General features: G+C 38.7%; 2 protein-coding genes across 4 annotated transcripts in view; one reads left to right on the top strand and one right to left on the bottom strand.

Moving 5' to 3' along the window:
• The window catches only part of clcn6 (chloride channel 6), a 36462-nt gene extending 30572 nt beyond the window's left edge, over positions 1–5890 (bottom strand). Inside the window, exons 1-7 of one of the 3 annotated variants that reach the window (XM_069141536.1) lie at positions 5791–5890; positions 4906–4965; positions 4392–4457; positions 3969–4034; positions 3815–3881; positions 1234–1340; positions 550–676 (exon numbers count right to left, since the gene is read on the bottom strand). In XM_069141536.1, the coding sequence (XP_068997637.1) occupies positions 550–676; positions 1234–1340; positions 3815–3881; positions 3969–4034; positions 4392–4457; positions 4906–4965; positions 5791–5865 (568 nt within the window). In that variant the 5' untranslated portion in view covers positions 5866–5890. Of the gene's footprint in view, positions 1–549; positions 677–1233; positions 1341–3814; positions 3882–3968; positions 4035–4391; positions 4458–4905; positions 4966–5790 lie in introns of those variants that run through there. The other 2 variants (XM_069141537.1, XM_069141538.1) reach the window with 2 other exon arrangements.
• An 864-nt stretch (positions 5891–6754) lies between these two features.
• The window catches only part of mthfr (methylenetetrahydrofolate reductase (NAD(P)H)), a 32976-nt gene continuing 19524 nt past the window's right edge, over positions 6755–20206 (top strand). The window contains exons 1-6 of the mRNA XM_069141313.1: positions 6755–6828; positions 14355–14616; positions 15620–15858; positions 16781–16891; positions 16987–17180; positions 19832–20082. Of these exons, the coding sequence (XP_068997414.1) occupies positions 14369–14616; positions 15620–15858; positions 16781–16891; positions 16987–17180; positions 19832–20082 (1043 nt within the window). The 5' untranslated portion in view covers positions 6755–6828; positions 14355–14368. The remainder of the gene's footprint in view (positions 6829–14354; positions 14617–15619; positions 15859–16780; positions 16892–16986; positions 17181–19831; positions 20083–20206) is intronic.

The raw sequence follows: 20206 nt of genomic DNA, 5'->3' as shown, positions 1-20206 counted from the left end.
ATGATGGGCTTTTAAGTCAGCAGTTACAACCCAGAAAGGTTGGGAACCACAGATTTTTGAACAAAATTGTACTTATTGTAACCCATAACTGCAGATTTCAGATAATAAATAAAGATGAATAAAAAAGTAGAACTTTGTGCAATGTAGTGCAGTCAAAGTATAAAGCAGAAGAATGGGAAAATACCAAGTAAAGTTTTGAGTACCCATAACTGTGAAGTAGTTCAATAAATGTACTTGGTTACATTCTAATAATACAACTTTAACGTAGTTAGTTTAGGTTCAAAATCTTGTTTTTTTCCTGTACGTTAACAGAATTTCAGAACTATACTGCTTATCTCTGATAAGCTTGCCAAAGAATATATGAAGAGGCTTTTATCCTGTTTGAAATATTACTTTTTGGCTCAAATCACCTTGAGCAAAGGAAAATTCAGTGAAAAAAAACCCAACTAAATATTTTCCCATGTTGTTGACAGGAAATGTGACATGTTCAGTGTGATTTTGGGCACAAACACTGTCAATGTCAGGAATTTAAATCCAAAACCACTTTACCTCCAGCCACGCTGAACAGGACTCCAACAGCCTTGCAGATAAAAGTTCGCAGCCGGACAATTCCTGGAATCTTCACTCCGTTCAAGTAACTTTTGATTTCTGGAATCCCTGAACCTGAAGCATTTGGCTGAATAAAAGAGCAGAGAACATAGTATGTTAGTATACCACATGATACCAATGGTTCTTAAGTAACAAAAATACAGTTTCTTCAAAGTGAAACAACATATCACAGTCTATTGATATCACAAACTTCAAGCCCTCAGAACTTAGAAAGTGATGTCAATATACTGTACATACTGTCGTGTAACTATGTTTAAATAGTCTGTTGTTTTATACTAAAGGATAATAAACAACAGGTGGGTTTGATTATTCAATGCTTTATGTTGAGATGTTTCAAATCAATAGAAAGATCTCAAGCTAGAATCTAAATGTAACAAATATAGTTATTTTTATCTACTGGATGTTTTTAATTTCATAGATTAATTAAAAGGCATTTTTGCCAAACAGTTGACATTGTAGAAAGACAGCAAACAAGGGCACAGAGAACACAGTATGACCTGCAGAGTTCCCCCATCTTTACAATTAGACCACCACACACCTTTTTCCACAAGTTGCTTACATTTTGAGCTCAACTGAATCATAAGGTTCAAGTTGTGAAAATCTACTGTAGGTGAGTGGCCTTACCTCAATGAGGACGAGCATACTGGAGATGAAGACGAAGGTCATGTTGAATGCCAGGAGTTCCAGCAGAGACAGAGAGAGACAGCCATTGTCACTGCACTTCTCTACAGCTGGAGGTGTTCAGCTAAGGTATAATAACAGGTATAATAACCACCAACTATGAACTGCTTTTTTTCAAGTAGTTTTATACAAGTTTATTGTCAGAATATTCGGCAATGAATGGAAAATGATAGTTGTCTGGAAGGAAGAAAAAGGCATTCAAAACTCTGCTTCACTGTGGCATGCTCTGGGAGTCATTCAGAATTCTTTAAAGAGATATTTTTTGGAACTGGCTGAAACACTTCTCAAAAGTGTATAATGCATAGGAATTAATTCTGAATAACTGCTTATATGCTCTTAACATGGCTCTTTGTATCCCATTAGGTATTACATACGGCATATTAATATGCAAGCAGACACCTAATTTTCTGCACATTATTTAGACTGAATAAGTGAATGCAAACCACAACATGGACATTGTTTTCAAATAAAATCCAAACATAAAAAGACTAGGCACGTGAACAACAAACTTTAATGTATGGCTAACCATAAACCTGGAGACAACAAACCTCCCCCCACCGCCACCTATCCACAGTGACAACCTCAAGCCAGCTCCAGTATCTTCTTTAATCAACAAAATACCATGAAAGGTTAAACATGAAGCAACACTCAAGACCATCATTATATCTGTTATCAGACTGACAGGCCAACTGGCCAAACTTCTTTATCTATGGAGACACATCAAATAAACTTTGGACAACATTTAACCAAACAATACTCATTTATGGACCCTTAATCTAGAGCTGAGTGTGTTTCTGTGTTTCTCAGACCCCCTCTCACAACCACAATCCTACAACTCACCACCACAAAGACCAAAGGACATCCTTACGCATAAGGCAATTATACTATACTCAACCTATTCTTAACTGACTTGTCCAACAGTTTGTCTAAGGCATTAAGACAGGATAACTTTTTCTACAATCACTGATGCAACACTCCTTGTTTTAATCCTATCATATATGGTTATGTGGCCAATTAGAAAGTGATTACTATTTAAGATGAGTTTATTGGTATCTTATTGCCATCATCTGGACTTCCAGGAATCAAAAAATGTATGTAACATAATACAATACTGCACAGTTTCATAGTTTTAAAAATCGCTATTAAATAAGTCAAAACTGACTCTGGAAGACTGTGACTTGTTCTTAGGAGTTAACCAAAGTCCCTCCCCAGTGGAAAAAAAGGCCACTTATCAGATCCCTTCTTTGGTAATAAACATGCAAAAATCCCTTTAAAAAAAAAACAACAACAACAACACTTCATTGAGTTCTTTTGTGGAACAATACAAGCTCTCCACTCCCTTCACCCTTTATTTTAACCAGCCCCACCAGGCCAATCCACTCCCCACCGGACCTATTCATCAATTATCGCTGCATCCTTGCCATCGCTCTGACATCACAGCACACAAGTAACTTCCATATACTCTTAATTTAGTGTGGTAAATTACCAACTTAATTACTGGCCACTTTCAGGGAACAGTCCTTTCATTTGTTTAATCTTAACAGATAATAGGCTATACTATTGTTTTCTTTTTGGTCTTTTCTTTCAATGGCTTTCATTAACTGTCACTGTGTTGTTTGTTTTGTGTTGTTTTATCAGTATGTGTATTTGTTTCTGTCATTTAGTAGTGTCGTATTGTTTAGTTCTGGTAATAAAGAGCTTCATTGGAAGCTGGACAAATATTCAAGTAAGGTTGTGTAGTAATTCTGGATAAATGCTTTTGAATCCATATGAGCATATTTCCTTCTATACATATGGCCAGTTTTGCTGATTTCTTTAAAGAGGTTTTACTTTGATTATGTTTATTACTGGGGTTGTAGTTAAATGTGCTTTTAAATGTCATAGTTAAATGTCGACAAAACATTAGAAGACACATCTTTGTATAATGAAGTTAATTTCAGTATGACAGCAATTACAACCTCAATAATAAACATACACACAGTGTCAATAAAAAACTTAATATGATCAATTCCGTAAAAGTACAAATGGCTGAGCTACTTCATTGAATATGAAGCTATAGGTGTATATCCCTTGCTATCCTGTTAAACACATAAAGAGCATTACCATGTGAGAGAAAAGTCTGTCATTTCAACAATAAATTAAAATAATTATAGAATAAATTTCATAATATGATAGAGAATAAAATAATTATTTCATGTAGTATATTGAAAGTAGTTCAAACTTGATTCTCAAATTATTCTCAAAATATTACAGCTTTGTGTTAAAGTTATGTGCATTTTCCCAATAGTTTAATATCTTGCCAAATTATGATTCAGCCTTGTATTGTGATATTTTCTTCATAGAATTACCATGTTTGTCATATTATAAATTATTTTCTCAACACTAACATTGTCATAACATTACAACTTTTTTTATTAAATATTGACTCCAGAGTGTCCATTTTCTGTGGATCATGGAATGCTGAGTGCAAGTGATCACAGTTACCTATTCATATTTAGAATTCTGTAGTCATGTTAAAGGATACAGGCACCAACTAGAGTATATTTGATTTTAGTGAAGAGGCGTACAAAGAAATCCACAAACAGGCCCACCTGAAAGAGATATGATGGTGACATTTTTTGTTCATCTGCAGTTTGCTGAAATCTATAAAAACAAACAAAGATCAAGGATGCACCTACCAGACCCACTGTGACCCCGATAGCAAACACCATTATCCACCGAACTGCCTCATACTTTTTGGCTTTCTAGTGGCAGATAAAAAATATATATATATAAAAACATCTGACACAAAATATCTCAAACTGAGAATGGAAACCATATAGGAATTGCTTTGATATTGATGCTTTAAATATGATTATTTAATTTCTAAATTTAACTCAGAACTCTGAGCAGTTTTCCTGAAATTGCACTGAACTTTGTCCAAATGTTTCAACAGTAAAAAGGAACAGATACAAAACTCATCAGTTTGTGCAGTTGTAAATAGGGGCATTTAATTTTTATACAGTCAACATCATCTTGATTATGTTTGCTTCCACAGTTACTGATCAATTGTGTATATTTAATGCATACATATAATTACAGACACATTTATATTGTATTACCTTGTTGTCCATCCCTTCCACAACCTCCACATAGGGCTCACTGATGCAGCAGTCATAATCCAAGCTCTGTTAGGGTAACAATAAAAACACTTCAAATATTTTTGATTTGATTTTGATTTTATACACTTTATTAATCTCCGAGGGGAAATTTCTTCACTACAGCAGGGGGGCTCTCAGGGGGGAGATGCTGCAGCAGGCTGCCACTAGCACGGCGCCAGGTAACCTGACCTGAGGTGCATGTTTTTGGATGATGGGAGGAAGCCGGAGAACCCGGAGAGAACCCACGCAAGCACAGGGAGAACATGCAAACTCTGCACAGAAAGGCCCAGGACCAGATTTGAACCCGGAACCTTTTTTTGCTGTGAGGTGACAGTGCTAACCACTGCACCACCGTGCAGCCCTAAATATTGCCTGGATCACACATCCATTGGCTCTTAACTGCACCAAGCACAGTATGAACACATGTAGAGGCTGAATATTTTTCTCAGAATAATAGTTTTAACAGGCTTCTTACCTCATAGTCTTTCCTGGGTAGAATTTCATCTTCTTCATCTCGGATTTCACCGAGGATTGTCTGGGGGAAACAAAACCAAGAAAGAAAAATCCAAATATAGTATAAATAAAGTAATACAAACACAATACAGCAGTGACATTTTACTCAAATTAAAGACAGCGTCAGACTACAAGACCAGCTGAATACTAATTCACAACACAGACACTTTGGATTTAATCCTTAATATAGTCACAGTGATATAATGGTTATTGGTTAGAAAACACCCCTGGCTCTATTCAGAATAATGTAGAATTAAAGTTGAATATTGTGAATACGTAAACACCTAACAGAGAGTAAGCAAAAATATGTTCAATGCACCGTATGGTCTTCAAAACCTGAAGTGAAGAAAACCTATACAGTACTGAATTAAATGTAGACCAACTGTTGGACTGCTATTCAATTAAACATTTTGTTGGCACATAGGACAACATGTTATTTGCGTGTAATATGCATGCAAAGTTGAAGAAGGGACTCTGATAAAGCATAAAATGTCAAAAAGATAAGGGTCTCTATAGCTTAATTAAAAGGAGAACATTCCCTAAATTAAGGCTTTGTAAACAGGATGTAGTTCAAGGGCTTTTTCAACATAAGATCTCGGAAAAACAGCACGCATTGTATATAGCCCATTACATAGGCTATTGCCTAGATGCCTGTTATGCATTGTGAAGTGATTTGAGATCATTGTTGCTTGCTCGCAAAAGATTCAATACTACACAACACGGTGACTGAGCGGCAGGGTGGAGCAAGCAAGCCAGGCACTGACGAGAGCCAAGGAGAAATTCCGAAATGAGATCATAATACAATCAACAGATCACAACTTTTCCCAATTATTCTTTATTTTCGTACCAGTTCCTCTGGTGTCCGTGTCTCCCCTTCTCTGCAGCAACATTGGCAACAAAAACAGTTACCACAACACGCCATCTTCGTTGTTGTGTCATGCTACCTTCAGTGCCCACAGTTAAACGGGAAAGAACATTTAAAATGAAAAAAATTAAACTCCCTGGAAAAACCTGAAAAATAAATGTAGTAAGTAGAACATCGGATAACTTAATTTACAATAAATAGCCTAAGACACTGGAGCTGTGTCCTCAAATTGTGTTCATAACATTGCCTCTACACTAAAGATTTATAATTCCCATGACAAGTAAATGCAGCAAACCTAGTCGCGTGCTGATGCGACGCCAAAGGTGGATAGTTCCTCTAAACTGTTAAAACTGCGTATAATTTACGCATAAATCTATATTCTGAAATAAACCAATCCTAAACTTTTTTTTATTAAATGTATGCATAGCGAGTAAAGTAGATATCACACTACATAACCTTCTGATAGTGCTCAGAAATCCATTTTATTTGGTTGGAGCTCTTTGTATAAATGATTTTGAGCCCCCAAAATACAGGGATAGTTCATGCTGTATTTGGGGGCAGTAGGAAATCCATGAAATGTCCAATGATCTCTTTGACAACTATATTAACAACCACGTAGTATTAAGTAGTGAGCTACTTAGCAATGATCTGTTTTTACAACATTTTGGGAACATGATTAAAGTGTTATAAAATGTGATTTTTTTTTTTTTTTATATATATATATATATTTTTATGTTTCTTTAGAATGATAGTCAGCGTCAGGCCTCATAACATTATTACAAAATCGCTTTATACAAACACTCCACAAACGAGAAGTGAACAATCGATTGCTTGCATCTGTTGTGCATAAACTGCAAGTTTCCCCTTACAAAAGTGAATGCAACAGTCTTGTCACGTCCGCCACGTTGCGTCGGATTCTGGGGGGTATTCAGTTTACGTTTCCCACGTTGTAGTAGATCCTGTTCTGTGTTGAATGGGAGTCTGGGACAACTGCAGCAGAAAGACAGCTGACGCAGTTAGGTGAGTGAAAGACGCCTTTGTTTGCTTTATTTTTCCAACGTAAACAGAACGCATCTTGGTTCAGCAGTCTTAATGTACTAGAACATAGCTTTACTTAACATAGAGTTACTTCTGTGTTTCTCTGGTACTTTAATCATCTATTGTTTCGTGAGGCACGTTCGTAGCTGTGCTCTGCCAAGACAGCTAGCAGGCTTAAAGCTTTTTTGCAACTTTCGCACTACTCCGTGCACGTGCGTAGTATACTTTCATGAGGTCACTGTAACCAGAGTTATTACCAACATCTATTCAATTATATTTTGTTTATATAGCGCCAACAGATAAACAGGCAGACAGATGGATAGGCAGACACAAAGACACAACTGTACATAGGCTACATAAATAAAGACCTTTCTTCTCATTCTTTAGCGCGTCATAAATTCCCCAAATTGCCTCAAATACTGTGTACTGGGGCAGTGTTTTGTGAGCGGGATGAAAGATATTCTAGCTGCACTTTGTCACAATGTTGATGTGGTTTGGGATTTTCTTTTGTTCACATGGGCCAATTTTAATGATTTCTGTCCAGTACAGCCTAAAAAGTGAAGCCAGAAGGATTGGGAGGGATTTCTTGCACAGGTTTTGCAGACAACCCTGTGTTCCTGTAGTTCCCAAAGGGGACCTATTAAGGCCTGCTACAGATGCACTGTGTTAATAGAATAATTTTTACACAATTCTTGATTTTTCCAGCTCTGATCTGTCTGATCCAGATTATTTCTAAACACTGACATTCTCTGTTGTAAGTGATGTGTATGAATGCACGAGTCACTTTTGTAAAAGAACATTGACATTCTAAGCATCTTTGGAATTATTTTGTGTTATTATTCCAGCTGCACAATGTGCATTCACACTTTGTGAATAGCAAAGGTTACATTCTATAGTAGAGAAAACTAAACTCTCTCGTTAGGCTTTGGTTACGGTATCTAAACTGCCAAAAAATGTGTTTATGGTATATTTTTAGATGCAGTGTACTCCGGTGGCAGTAAGGAATTGGCAAAGGTTGGCTACTTCTATATTTGGGGTAAACCACCACCTGTTTGAGGAATGCAAGGGTGACAGTGCTGTCAGATATCCAAGTCGTAAATAGGATATCATGGTCGTTCTTTATTAATCCCAATTTTCACAAAGCATATATTTGTTGAAGTTCAGTTTTGAAAAAACATTCTAATACCTTCCTAACTGGCCAAAAGTAAGATCTCTTTAAAGGGTGTCACGTAGCCGTTCTTCATGTCAGGGGGAAGTCTCATCTTTTTTTGTTTTGTTTCCCTTCAGCAGATCATCTTTGAGACTACATACAAATGCATGCAATAGCTTAGCCACAACCTGTGGGTTGTACTGGTATGCATATGCAAATTATAACATGTATGTGTCTGGGGTAAATGTCTTGCCAGAAAACCCCATGTCCTCTACCATCAAACATGGCATGGAGAAAAATAAAATATGATTTCTTTATTTTATTTTTTTGTATCTAACTTACAGTGGGTACGGAAAGTATTCAGACCCCTTTAAATTTTTCACTCTTTGTTTCATTGCAGCCATTTGCTAAAATCAAAAAAGTTCATTTTATTTCTCATTAATGTACACTCAGCACCCCATCTTGACAGAAAAAAACAGAAATGTAGAAATTTGTGCAAATTTATTAAAAAAGAAAAACTGAAATATCACATGGTCATAAGTATTCAGACCCTTTGCTCAGTATTGAGTAGAAGCACCCTTTTGAGCTAGTACAGCCATGAGTCTTCTTGGGAATGATGCAACAAGCTTTTCACACCTGGATTTGGGGATCCTCTCCAGTTCCGTCAGGTTGGATGGTGAATGTTGGTGGACAGCCATTTTCAGGTCTCTCCAGAGATGCTCAATTGGGTTTAGGTCAGGGCTCTGGCTGGGCCAGTCAAGAATGGTCACAGAGTTGTTCCGAAGCCACTCCTTTGTTATTTAAGCTGTGTGCTTAGGGTCATTGTCTTGTTGGAAGGTGAACCTTCGGCCCAGTCTGAGGTCCAGAGCACTCTGGAAGAGGTTTTCTTCCAGGATATCTCTGTACTTGGCCGCATTCATCTTTCCTTCAATTGCAACCAGTCGTCCTGTCCCTGCAGCTGAAAAACACCCCCATAGCATGATGCTGCCACCACCATGTTTCACTGTTGGGATTGTATTGGGCAGGTGATGAGCAGTGCCTGGTTTTCTCCACACATACCGCTTAGAATTAACGCCAAAAAGTTCAATCTTGGTCTCATCAGACCAGAGAATCTTATTTCTCATAGTCACATGTTTGCCAAAAAACACATGAAGGACTCTTCATGTGTTTTTTGGCAAACTCTATGCGGGCTTTCATATGTCTTGCACTGAGGAGAGGCTTCCGTCAGGCCACTCTGCCATAAAGCCCCGACTGGTCGAGGGCTGCAGTGATAGTTGACTTTGTGGAACTTTCTCCCATCTCCCTACTGCATCTCTGGAGCTCAGCCACAGTGATCTTTGGGTTCTTCTTTACCTCTCTCACCAAGGCTCTTCTCCCACGATTGCTCAGTTTGGCTGGACGGCCAGGTCTAGGAAGAGTTCTGGTCGTCCCAAACTTCTTCCATTTAAGGATTATGGAGGCCACTGTGCTCTTAGGAACCTTGAGTGCTGCAGAAATTATTTTGTAACCTTGGCCAGATCTGTGCCTTGCCACAATTCTGTCTCTGACCTCCTTGGACAGTTCCTTCGACCTCATGATTCTCATTTGCTCTGACATGCACTGTGAGCTGTAAGGTCTTATATAGACAGGTGTGTGCCTTTCCTAATCAAGTCCAATCAGTTTAATTAAACACAGCTGGACTCCAATGAAGGAGTAGAACCATCTCAAGGAGGATCAGAAGAAATGGACAGCATGTGAGTTAAATATGAGTGTCACAGCAAAGGGTCTGAATACTTATGACCATGTGATATTTCAGTTTTTCTTTTTTAATAAATTTGCACAAATTTCTACATTTCTGTTTTTTTCTGTCAAGATGGGGTGCTGAGTGTACATTAATGAGAAATAAAATGAACTTTTTTGATTTTAGCAAATGGCTGCAATGAAACAAAGAGTGAAAAATTTAAAGGGGTCTGAATACTTTCCGTACCCACTGTATCTATCCATTACAAGTTAGACTTGTAATAAGTCTAACTTGCTTTTTTTTCAATTCATAAAGAAAAAATGAATAAAGGATTTTGCATGAGACCAAAATCTGACCGTTCTTTTTTTAATTCTGTTTGTTTTTGTTTTTTGATTCCGACAGTACAAAAGGTTTCTTGAAAGCTCTCGTTTCAAATGGAAAGACAATTGCCTGAACAGTGGGCTTTTTTAATTTTGTTGCAAATGATTTTCAATAAGTATTGGCAGAAAAAACTAAAACTTTTCCTCATTGTTTCATTTTTGTGTTTTGAGAAGAAAAGGGATTGTACTTTAGTACATGCATGGAGAGACAACAAACATTAACATAAAATAACGAGGTAGAAGGTATAAAGACAATGGGCTGCAGTGGTGGCACATAAATGAATCTAGATTTAGAGAGACAGGAGAGAGGCTTATTAGTGCATGATGAAAGTCCTAAAGCAGCCTGGGCTTATAATAGCATAACTAAAGGATGGTATAGGTTCATCTAAGCTTGCCCTAACTATAAGCTTTATCAAAAAGGAAAAGTTTTAAACCTAATGTTCCACATTTTATTAATATTGCTTAGATGAAAGAAAGCTGTCCTCGAGGCTTCCTAGAGTTGAAGAACATATTTTTGTCAAACATTACTGCAAGATTCCCCACAGTGGTGCTATAGGCCAAGGAAATGTCAACCAGGGTACTTGTGTGGTTGGATAAAGAATTTCTAAGATGTTTAAGACCAATTACAGTAACTTCAGTTTTTTTCTGGATTTGGAGGAAAAAAATTACAGGCCATCCAGGCTTTATGTCTTTTAGGGCTATGTTCAGACTGCAGGCAAATGGGAGGCATTTCTCAAATCAGATCTTTAATAGAGAATAATGTCTGTTCTGTTATTTGCATTGACCAGATTGAATTTGGTTAGTCCAGGCATCCCCAACTTATCTGCATATGTTGCTGTGATAACAATGTACGCACAGCTACTAATTGAGAAGCTGCCGGCACGGGAGAGGAAGTGTATTTCGGCTTCTGTCCGAGGACTGTTGTTGTTGTTGTTGTTATTGTGCTCCATAGTACAAAAATTTTCATTCTACGATAACTCAGTCATTCTGAAAATGACATTGTCATTGTGTGTTGTGTTGTGAGTGACGCAAGAAATCAGATTTGAGTCACCAGAGCGTCCGGACTGAGACGCACCTGAAGAAATCTGATTGGAATCGTATTTCAAACCACTGTGGTTTAGATTTGATTTCCAAAAATCACATTTCAACTGTCTTTTTGCTGTGCAGGCTTTCAAAAATCAATCTGGATACACTCTAAATGTGACGAACAATGGATTTGGGCTGTAGGTCTGAACAGGACTTTAGACATTCTTGAAGTTTGACTAACTGATTGGTTTCATAGATCATTTGCAACTTTCACCAGTGCTGTTTCATTGTTATGATGCACTCTAAAGCTTGAATGAAGATCTTTTAACAAACCATTCCTGTGTAAATACATAAAAACATAATTGATTTGCGATGGCTTCTAAAGATTTCAGGAATAAAGGGCACATTGGATATACAGTGGGGTGAAAAAGTGTTTGCCCCCTTCCTGATTTCTTATTTTTTTGCATGTTTGTCACACTTAAATGTTTCAGATCATCAAACAAATTTAATTAGTCAAAGATAACACAAGTAAACACAAAATGCAGTTTTTAAATGAAGGTTTTTATTATTAAGGGAGAAAAAAATCCAAACCCAAATGGCCCTGTGTGAAAAAGTGTTTTCCCCCTAAACCTAATAACTGGTTGGGCCACCCTTAGCAGCAACAACTGCAATCAAGCGTTTGCGATAACTTGCAATGAGTCTTTTACAGCTGTGGAGGAATTTTGGCCCACTCATCTTTGTAGAGTTGTTGTAATTCAGCCACATTGGAGGGTTTTCCAGCACTAACTGCCTTTTTAAGGTCATGCCACAGCATCTCAATAGGATTCAGGTCAGGACTTTGACTAGGCCACTCCAAAGTCTTCATTTTGTTTTTCTTCAGCCATTCAGAGGTGGACTTGCTGGTGGGTTTTTTTTAGATCATTGTCCTGCTGCAGAACCCAAGTTGGCTTCAGCTTGAGGTCACGAACAGATGGCCAGACATTCTCCTTCAGGATTTTTTTGGTAGACAGTGTTGGACTTGGGCTCCTGCTAGTACAAAGCCAATATGTGTCAGCCCCCAGTCCTGCGTGTTCTTTAATGAGGCAATAGGAGAATATGTCAGGCTTCAAGATATTTATTTAACAGCAACAGAATAACCAGTTTACAGAGCTCTGGGTCCAGACTATGTTTCCCTGACCGCAACAGAGTATGTGTCAGTTCACGAAGTCTGATCTCCTGACTTTCCCTGACCCAGTCTTCTTATAGTACAGACACCAAAAAGTCATGTGTATTGATGTATCCTTTGTTGGTTGGTGGAGGTGGTGGTTGTCTTCCTTCACTCCCTGGAGTCCTCCAGACAGCCGTCTGTTCCTGTTAATGCCTCAAAGAACAACAGTATGTGACCCCACAGGTTGCAGACCCCCTCCCGTGACCTTTTGGTTTTACACAGTACCTCAAAGAGAAACAGAATATGACCCCAAAGGTTGTAGACCTCCTCCTGTGACCTTTTGGTTTGGCCCAGCAGTATCACTCTCATTTACATACACAGCCTTTTGTCTACACCTTAGGATTAGTAGTTGATAATACGACCTATATACAAGTAATATGATATGGCATATATATATATATATGTTGTATTATTGTAAACATAACCTAGCACAGAATCGCACAACAGTAGAATTCATGGTTCCATTTATCACAGCAAGTCTTCCAGGTCCTGAAGCAGCAAAACAGCCCCAGACCATCACATTACCACCACCATATTTTACTGTTGGTATGATGTTCTTTTTATGAAATGCAGTGTTACTTTTATGCCAGATGTAATGGGACACACACCTTCAAAAAAGTTCAACTTTTGTCTCGTCAGTCCACAGAGTATTTTCCCAAAAGTCTTGGGGATCATCAAGATGTTTTCTGGCAAAAATGAGACGAGCCTTAATGTTCTTTTTGCTCAGCGGTGGTTTTCGTCTTGGAACTCAGCCATGCAGTCCATTTTTGCCCAGTCTCTTTCTTATGGTGGAGTCATGAACACTGACCTTAAATGAGGCAAGTGAGGCCTTTGGATGTTGTTGTGGGGTCTTTTGTGACCTCTCGGATGAGTCGTCGCTGCGCTCTTGGGGTAATTTTGGTCGGCCGGCCACTCCTGGGAAGGTTCACCACTGTTCCATGTTTTCTCCATTTGTGGATAATGGCTCTCACTGTGGTTCGCTGGAGTCCCAAAGCTTCAGAAATGGCTTTATAACCTTTTCCAGACTGATAGATCTCAATTACTTTCTTTCTCATTTGTTCCTGAATTTCTTTGGATCTCGGCATGATGTCTAGCTTTTGAGGATCTTTTGGTCTACTCCACTTTGTCAGGCAGGTCCTTTTTAAGTGATTTCTTGATTGAGAACAGGTGTGGCAGTAATCAGGCATGGGTGTGGCTAGAGAAATTTAACTCAGAAATTTAACTGTGATAAACCACAGTTAAGTTATGTTTTAACAGGAAGGGGCAAACACTTTTTCACACAGGGCCATGTGGGTTTGGATTTTTTTTCTCCCTTAATAATAAAAACCTTCATTTAAAAACTGCATTTTGTGTTTACTTGTGTTATCTTTGACTAATATTTAAATTTGTTTGATGATCTGAAACATTTAAGTGTGACAGACATGCAAACAAATTGGAAATCAGGAAGGGGGCAAACACTTTTTCACACCACTGTAAATCAAAATTTTCCTAATTAGCCTGGGTCAAGAGTCAGCTTTTTAAGCCAAGGTTTTAAACCAGCAACCTTAAAAAAAAAGTATGTGCTGCCTGTTGATGGATGGATGGATGGATGGATGGATGGGTGGATGGATGGGTGGGTGGGTGGGCGGGCGGGCGGGCGGACAGACGGATGGAAGGAAAAAATAATTTAATTGTGGGCCAAGAACAAAAGGATTACCAAATACAAAATCAATAGATGAATAAAATAAAAAGTGCACTAAAAACTAGGGGTGGTTCTAAAAATGATTATGAAAAATCAGGGTATTTTTGCGGTAATGATATTATTGATGATATGACAAAATACTGAAACGTATTTTATTATAAATTTTGATAGCACAATTTCCACAAAGTTTTATGTCATCTTAAACATAACATTATGCCCTCAAATCTTGATATAATGATTTATTATCTCGCCCTGATGTATGACATCATTTTGAAGAGGATTTAGTCTAAATATCTTAAATTAGTGACTGAACAGAGACATTTTGTTTTGTGTCTTCATTTTAGTATAATTTGCCATCATGGTGAACCAGGTCCAGCCAGGGGATGGTAGCTGGCAGTCTTTTAAGAGCGACTCCAGTGGGGCCAGCAACAGCGGCGGGGAGAGCTCCAAGGAAAGCTCCAGATGTTCCACACCTGTCCTGGATGCAGACCGGTTGGACAGACTGCGGGACAAGATGCGGAGGCGAATGGAGTCCGGAGACTGTTGGTTCTCACTGGAATTCTTTCCTCCCCGCACAGCCAGTGGAGCTGTAAATCTCATCTCAAGGCATGTGAAATCCAATTTTATATACAGATATATTTATGATGTGTTTTAATTTAGCAAACCCTGTGCATTAGCAAAAGTTGGGCACAATTACATAGTCAAAGGATTGGATGAAAAGTTATTAAGCTTGGCGGCATGGTGTTGCAGTGATTAGCACTGTCGCCTCACACCAAGAAGGTCCAGGGTTCGAACCATATCTGAGGCAAGGGCCTTTCCGTGTGGAGTTTGCATGTTCTCCCCATGCCAGTGTGGGTTCTCTGCTGGTACTCCGGCTTCCTCCCATCATTCAAAAACATGCATGTCAGGTTAATTGGTGGTAATTGCCCGTAGGTGTGAATGAGAGCAAGTCTGTCTGTCTTTCCATGTTTGCTCTGTAAAGGACCTGTCCAGGGTGTATCCTGCCTTTGCTCAAAGTCAGTTGGGATAGGGTCCAGCTCCCCTGTGACATGGTCTGTACTTGATCACCTTTCGGTCTCAAAGCGCTTTAACATAGTTTTCCATTCACACACTAATGAGACAGATCACCATGCAAGGTGCTGCCATCAGGAGAACATTCACCACCGATGGTTCAACTTAGGGTTCAGTGTCTTGCTCAAGGACACTTAGGCATGTGGACAGGAGGAGCTGGGGATTGAACCACCAACCTTCCGATTAGTGGTCAACCCACTCTACCAACTGAGCTACAGCCTCCCTTCCATCCCTACCATGTTGAAGATAAAGTGGGTATGGCTGGATGGATAGGTCTTAGCACAATTGCTACATACTTTGGCAGCAAACTAGGTCCTCCAAGATGTTTTTTTATAATCCTTATGGCGAAACATTACAGAGCTTAGTTATTGTGACCCATTTTAATACAGCTGAAGTTCTAAAATAGAGGGTTACTGAAAGGACAAGATTAGTGTCAAGGTAAATCAACATAGTATTTTTGTGAACCACTTGAGAATTGTCTATATTCCTACCAAACAACACCGGGACCATGTCTTTTGAGCATGTCATTTTTCTACAGATTTGACCGTATGGGTTCCGGAGGGCCCCTTTTCATTGATATTACCTGGCACCCAGCAGGGGACCCAGGCTCAGACAAGGAAACCTCATCCATGATGATTGCTAGCACAGCAGTTAACTATTGTGGCCTGGAGAGCATCCTCCACCTGACCTGCTTCAACCAAACCAAAGAGAAGATTTCTTCCTACTTGGCCAAAGCAAAGCACCTGGGCCTCAAAAACATCATGGCACTAAGAGGAGGTAGGAGAGGGGACATTTGCACTCCTTTGTGATAACTGTAACTTTACCCAGAGTATAAAGAGTAGAAAACTGTTGTTTAAAGAGAAGATTGGAGATGAAGATTTTTATTTTTATTAAAACAAATGTTGGTTAAGTCACTAACTGTTGCCGAATGAGGTAACATAATGGTTATTGAGCCTGTGGCCCACTGATTAAAGCTTTGCATTTCAGTATTTCAAACTTGGCAAGCTGGGTGTTGTTGGCGGCATTCTCAGAAAAAATCAAAAGCAAAGCACAGTTAGTTTCCATTATCCAGTGATTGTTCCACTTAAGGTAGTAGGCAGAGCTAACGCAACAGGCTAGCTCTTCAATTGTTCTTCAACTCGCTCTCCACCTGCCACCGACTGAAATAACATGGATCTGTGTAAAGTGAGAACAACATAGCTACAATTTCTACTTTACGCCATAGGTGCTACCTACAGAACAAACTGGAGAGAGACAAGATTTGGTAAATTTATACCTGCAGTGTAGCATGTTTGTCTTCCCCCTCTGCTTGTTAGAATAATTATAAAACTCTGTCAACATGTGGGTAACTTCTTGGCTCTGCTGTAGCCTTCCCCGTCACTGCTGTTGAGGCTGTAAAATGGTAGATAGATGGTGGATAAATTAAATTAAAACCATCACAACTCTTACGAAATGACACACTTCACTATCAGATCCATTCTGTTTGTTAACATAGCAGAAAAAAAACAGCATGATTGGATTATTTTATTCATATTCAAGTTAGTATAGGGCTAAACCATAAGTTTGCCAGCTCTGCCTATAAAAGTCTCTGATGCACATTCTCTCCTCATAAAACACTTCATGGGAATGACTCTGATCCTGCTCATTTGTTTGTAGATTTATTTGCCAGATGAGGTGTAATAATCTGATATGTCCACAGACCCAGTGGGAGCAGACTGGGAGGATGAAGAAGGAGGCTTCAACTATGCCATTGACCTTGTAAAACATATTCGATCAGAGTTTGATGACTACTTTGACATTTGTGTTGCTGGTATGTTCTCCACCTCCAGATCATGAGTAGATAGTTTTAATGGAACTCCACTTGAATTATATTTTACTAATTCAAATTTGTGTATGCGTGTCCAGGGTACCCCACAGGTCATCCTGAGGCAGAGAGCTATGAAGAGGATCTCAGGCACCTAAAGGAGAAGGTGGATGCTGGAGCAGACTTTGTCATCACCCAACTGTTTTTCAGGGCAGACACTTTCCTAAAGTTTCTGGATGACTGCAGGGCAATTGGTATCTTGTGTCCCATCCTACCTGGAATCTTCCCCATTCAGGTAACAAACTGCTTCTTCTAGGAACAGGAATACTGTTATTATTGTCATAAAAAAAAAAAAAAAAATACAGGTTGATTACCAATGGGCTCACTGGGAAACGCTCCAAGAAAACCAGTCACCCAGTCCTAAAACTTAAAGAAACAATTTTGAAACCTTGTTATATTTGTTTTGAATTGTTTGGTAAAGATAACATAAATAATATTGTTCATGTTGCTTTGATTAACAGTTTATATAAAAAATGTTAAAGAACACTGTTTAGATTGTTTGGCTGTAAATGTGGGAAGTAAAAAAATAATTTAGTTTTACTGTGAAAAGCGTCAACAGGAAGTGCTTTTATTTTGAAGTGCCAGGAAGTAACATGCTCTGTGGCTTCTTGTCATTAATGTGAGATGGTAGATGAACAAGATGTCAGGTGCAAAGCGCATTCTTTTCACTGTGTTCGTAATACTGCAGTTTGGACAGTAAAGTGTTCCATTTGAACAAAACGTGTCTTGATCCTCATGAGAAGCTTCCACTTCACAACAATATTCATTTTTACTTTTAATATTGTTGGCTTTGACCTAGTTTTAATTGCTTGCATTTCTAGTTCGGGTTTGTATATGTTATTGTTGTTCTGGCCATCACCTTTGGTTGTGTTTTTGTTCACTTTCTTTTTTTGAACTATTATTTTGACTTTTATTAATCCCACAATGGGGAAATTATTAACTAATCAAAATGTAGCTGATTGCCCTACATTTGCAGTAGTAATATTTTTTATTAGTAAATATGTTCCTCATTACCTCATTTTTTTTTTCCGTTTTGTCACACAAGGAGAATATATAATGTGCTCAATAATATTATTGAGCACATTTTTCATTTTAAATTTAATCTGCCCACAAAATGATGTGAAAATATGACCAGGAGTCACATATTTGGCTAAAAACACTGGCTCTCTTGGCTCCCTCTGTTGGTGATACCACACACCAGGGGCGGACTGAGACAATAATTCAGGCCAGGAATTTAACCAGGCAACTTTGTTCACGCTGAACACTAGGTCGCTAATTCTGTAGGCTAACTGTCAGGTGTAGCAGACTAGTTGTACAAATGGCCACTTTGTTCATCTGTGAGGAAAATTGTCCAGATTACAAAATGCAAAACCTTGGGACTGATCAAGAAGTTGCCACTCTGGATACTGAGTTGGTATGTTATTGCAATCAGTGCACCCTCAAAAGTTCTCGAGGAATACACCAATCAGAGGACATAAAAAGGTACAAGCAACACACAAAATAGTTTACCTACATTTTGACTGAGATACAGAATTAGCTCAAATTTTCAATGACTATCTTTATATTCAAGCATGAAACTTAACATTAAAAAAACGTGACACACAAACACACATTCACTGAAATTGAAGCTACAACTGTGTAAGTTTATTATAAAAGTTTTTTGACTAACCTGGTCCTTTAATGGTGAACATGTCACTTATTTTGCAGCATTTAGCTACATCTGTGGCACCTTTGTCTTTTTATATTCTGCCTCTGCTCCTTTCCTTTTCTCCTGATCATTCATTTAGCCAGGTGACTTGTCTTAAATGTTATGGTAGAGCGGTAGAAAGAGTTTATGGTTCCTGTTGTGTGAGCAGAGCGACATAATGACATTGTTTTTGATGACTAACATCAGCCGTGTACCATCGTGCTTTCCTTGGATGTTGAAGGCAAGACCCATGCTGCTTGGACTGGCGGGTCATGCCTTTACCATGCCTTTGCCATGCTTTTGCAGGCCACCGGGAAATGTCCTGATGCTTCAGACTGCCAGTCAGCATGTACCACACTCTGTCTTCATGTTGTTTTTTCCAGTTTAAGTGACATTTTTGGATAAAACACTGTAACAGTCCCCAAGTCCAAAAATTGTTGGTGTGTATACACATCCAGGGAGTTCTAGGAAAATCAAGATCATCTGAAGACAGAAGAGGAAAATGTCAAAGGGTGGCGAGAAAAGATGTCCACTTTCTTGTTAGACACAGCCAATCATCACCGTATATCAATCCTTTCAGCGTATAAAATTCTACCGGAATCTTTGGTCTTTTGGTCTTTTGACTGTTTTTGGTGAAGATGGAGTTTCAAAAGACAGCGGGGTGCTTCCCCTGGGTTTGAGTAGCTTCAGGTCTGACATGCTTGGTGATACTTGGCTTGAGTTGTGTAGGGGTCCCCTTCCTCTTATTACCCCAACCAGTCAAGGCAGATGATTGCCAACCTTTGAGCTTGATTCCCTTGGAGGTTTCACCTTCCTTTTAAATGTGAGGTTTTTTTTCTGACTGTTGGAGTATTTTTTCCACATTAAAAGGGAATTTGTTTTTCATCTTGGTATTGCTCATGTGAGACTTGTTTGGTTCCTCTCTATAGTGTTGTATGGTTGTTTTGTATGGACTTAACTATGTTAAGTGCATTGAGATAACTTGTGTTTTCATTTGGCACTGTATACATTTTTTTTTTAATTGAATTCATTTGAATCCACAAAAAATATTCACTCATGCTTTTAAATGCTTCATAAACTGAAGATGTAGTGAAGCCAAATCCTTATCTGCAGCTAACCAGTGTGTGTGTAGCCTAAAGAAATGGGAATAGTTTATATTGTACACAGGAATAAAGCTACTTTATCCTGTTCATCTCCAGGGCTACCAGTCTCTGCGTCAGCTTGTCAAGCTGTCAAAGCTTGAGGTACCAGAAGAGATCACCAAAGTCATCGAACCCATCAAAGACAATGATGCTGCTATCCGTAACTATGGAATCCAACAGGCAGTAGAGATGTGTCGTGTGCTGCTGGACAGTGGCAAGGTACCAGGCCTCCACTTCTACACACTGAATCGAGAGGTAGCGCCAATGGAGGTGCTCCGACAACTGGGAATGTGGATTGAAGACCCCAGGTAAGTCAAACAAACACATTTATGCTATTCGCTGAAGTGCGAAGTAGTCGAGGAGTTTTAGTAAACAAATGCAATTTAATCAGTTTCCTTTTAGTCAACAATATACTGTTCATATGCTGGGTAA

The sequence above is a fragment of the Embiotoca jacksoni genome, unplaced genomic scaffold (assembly GCF_022577435.1).
Source record: "Embiotoca jacksoni isolate LCO1_2020_lvr unplaced genomic scaffold, fEmbJac1.0.p SCAF_9, whole genome shotgun sequence".
Taxonomy (NCBI): Eukaryota; Metazoa; Chordata; class Actinopteri; family Embiotocidae; genus Embiotoca; species Embiotoca jacksoni.
Note: the sequence above shows the minus strand (reverse complement) of the source record. Positions and strands in the feature narration are given on the sequence as shown.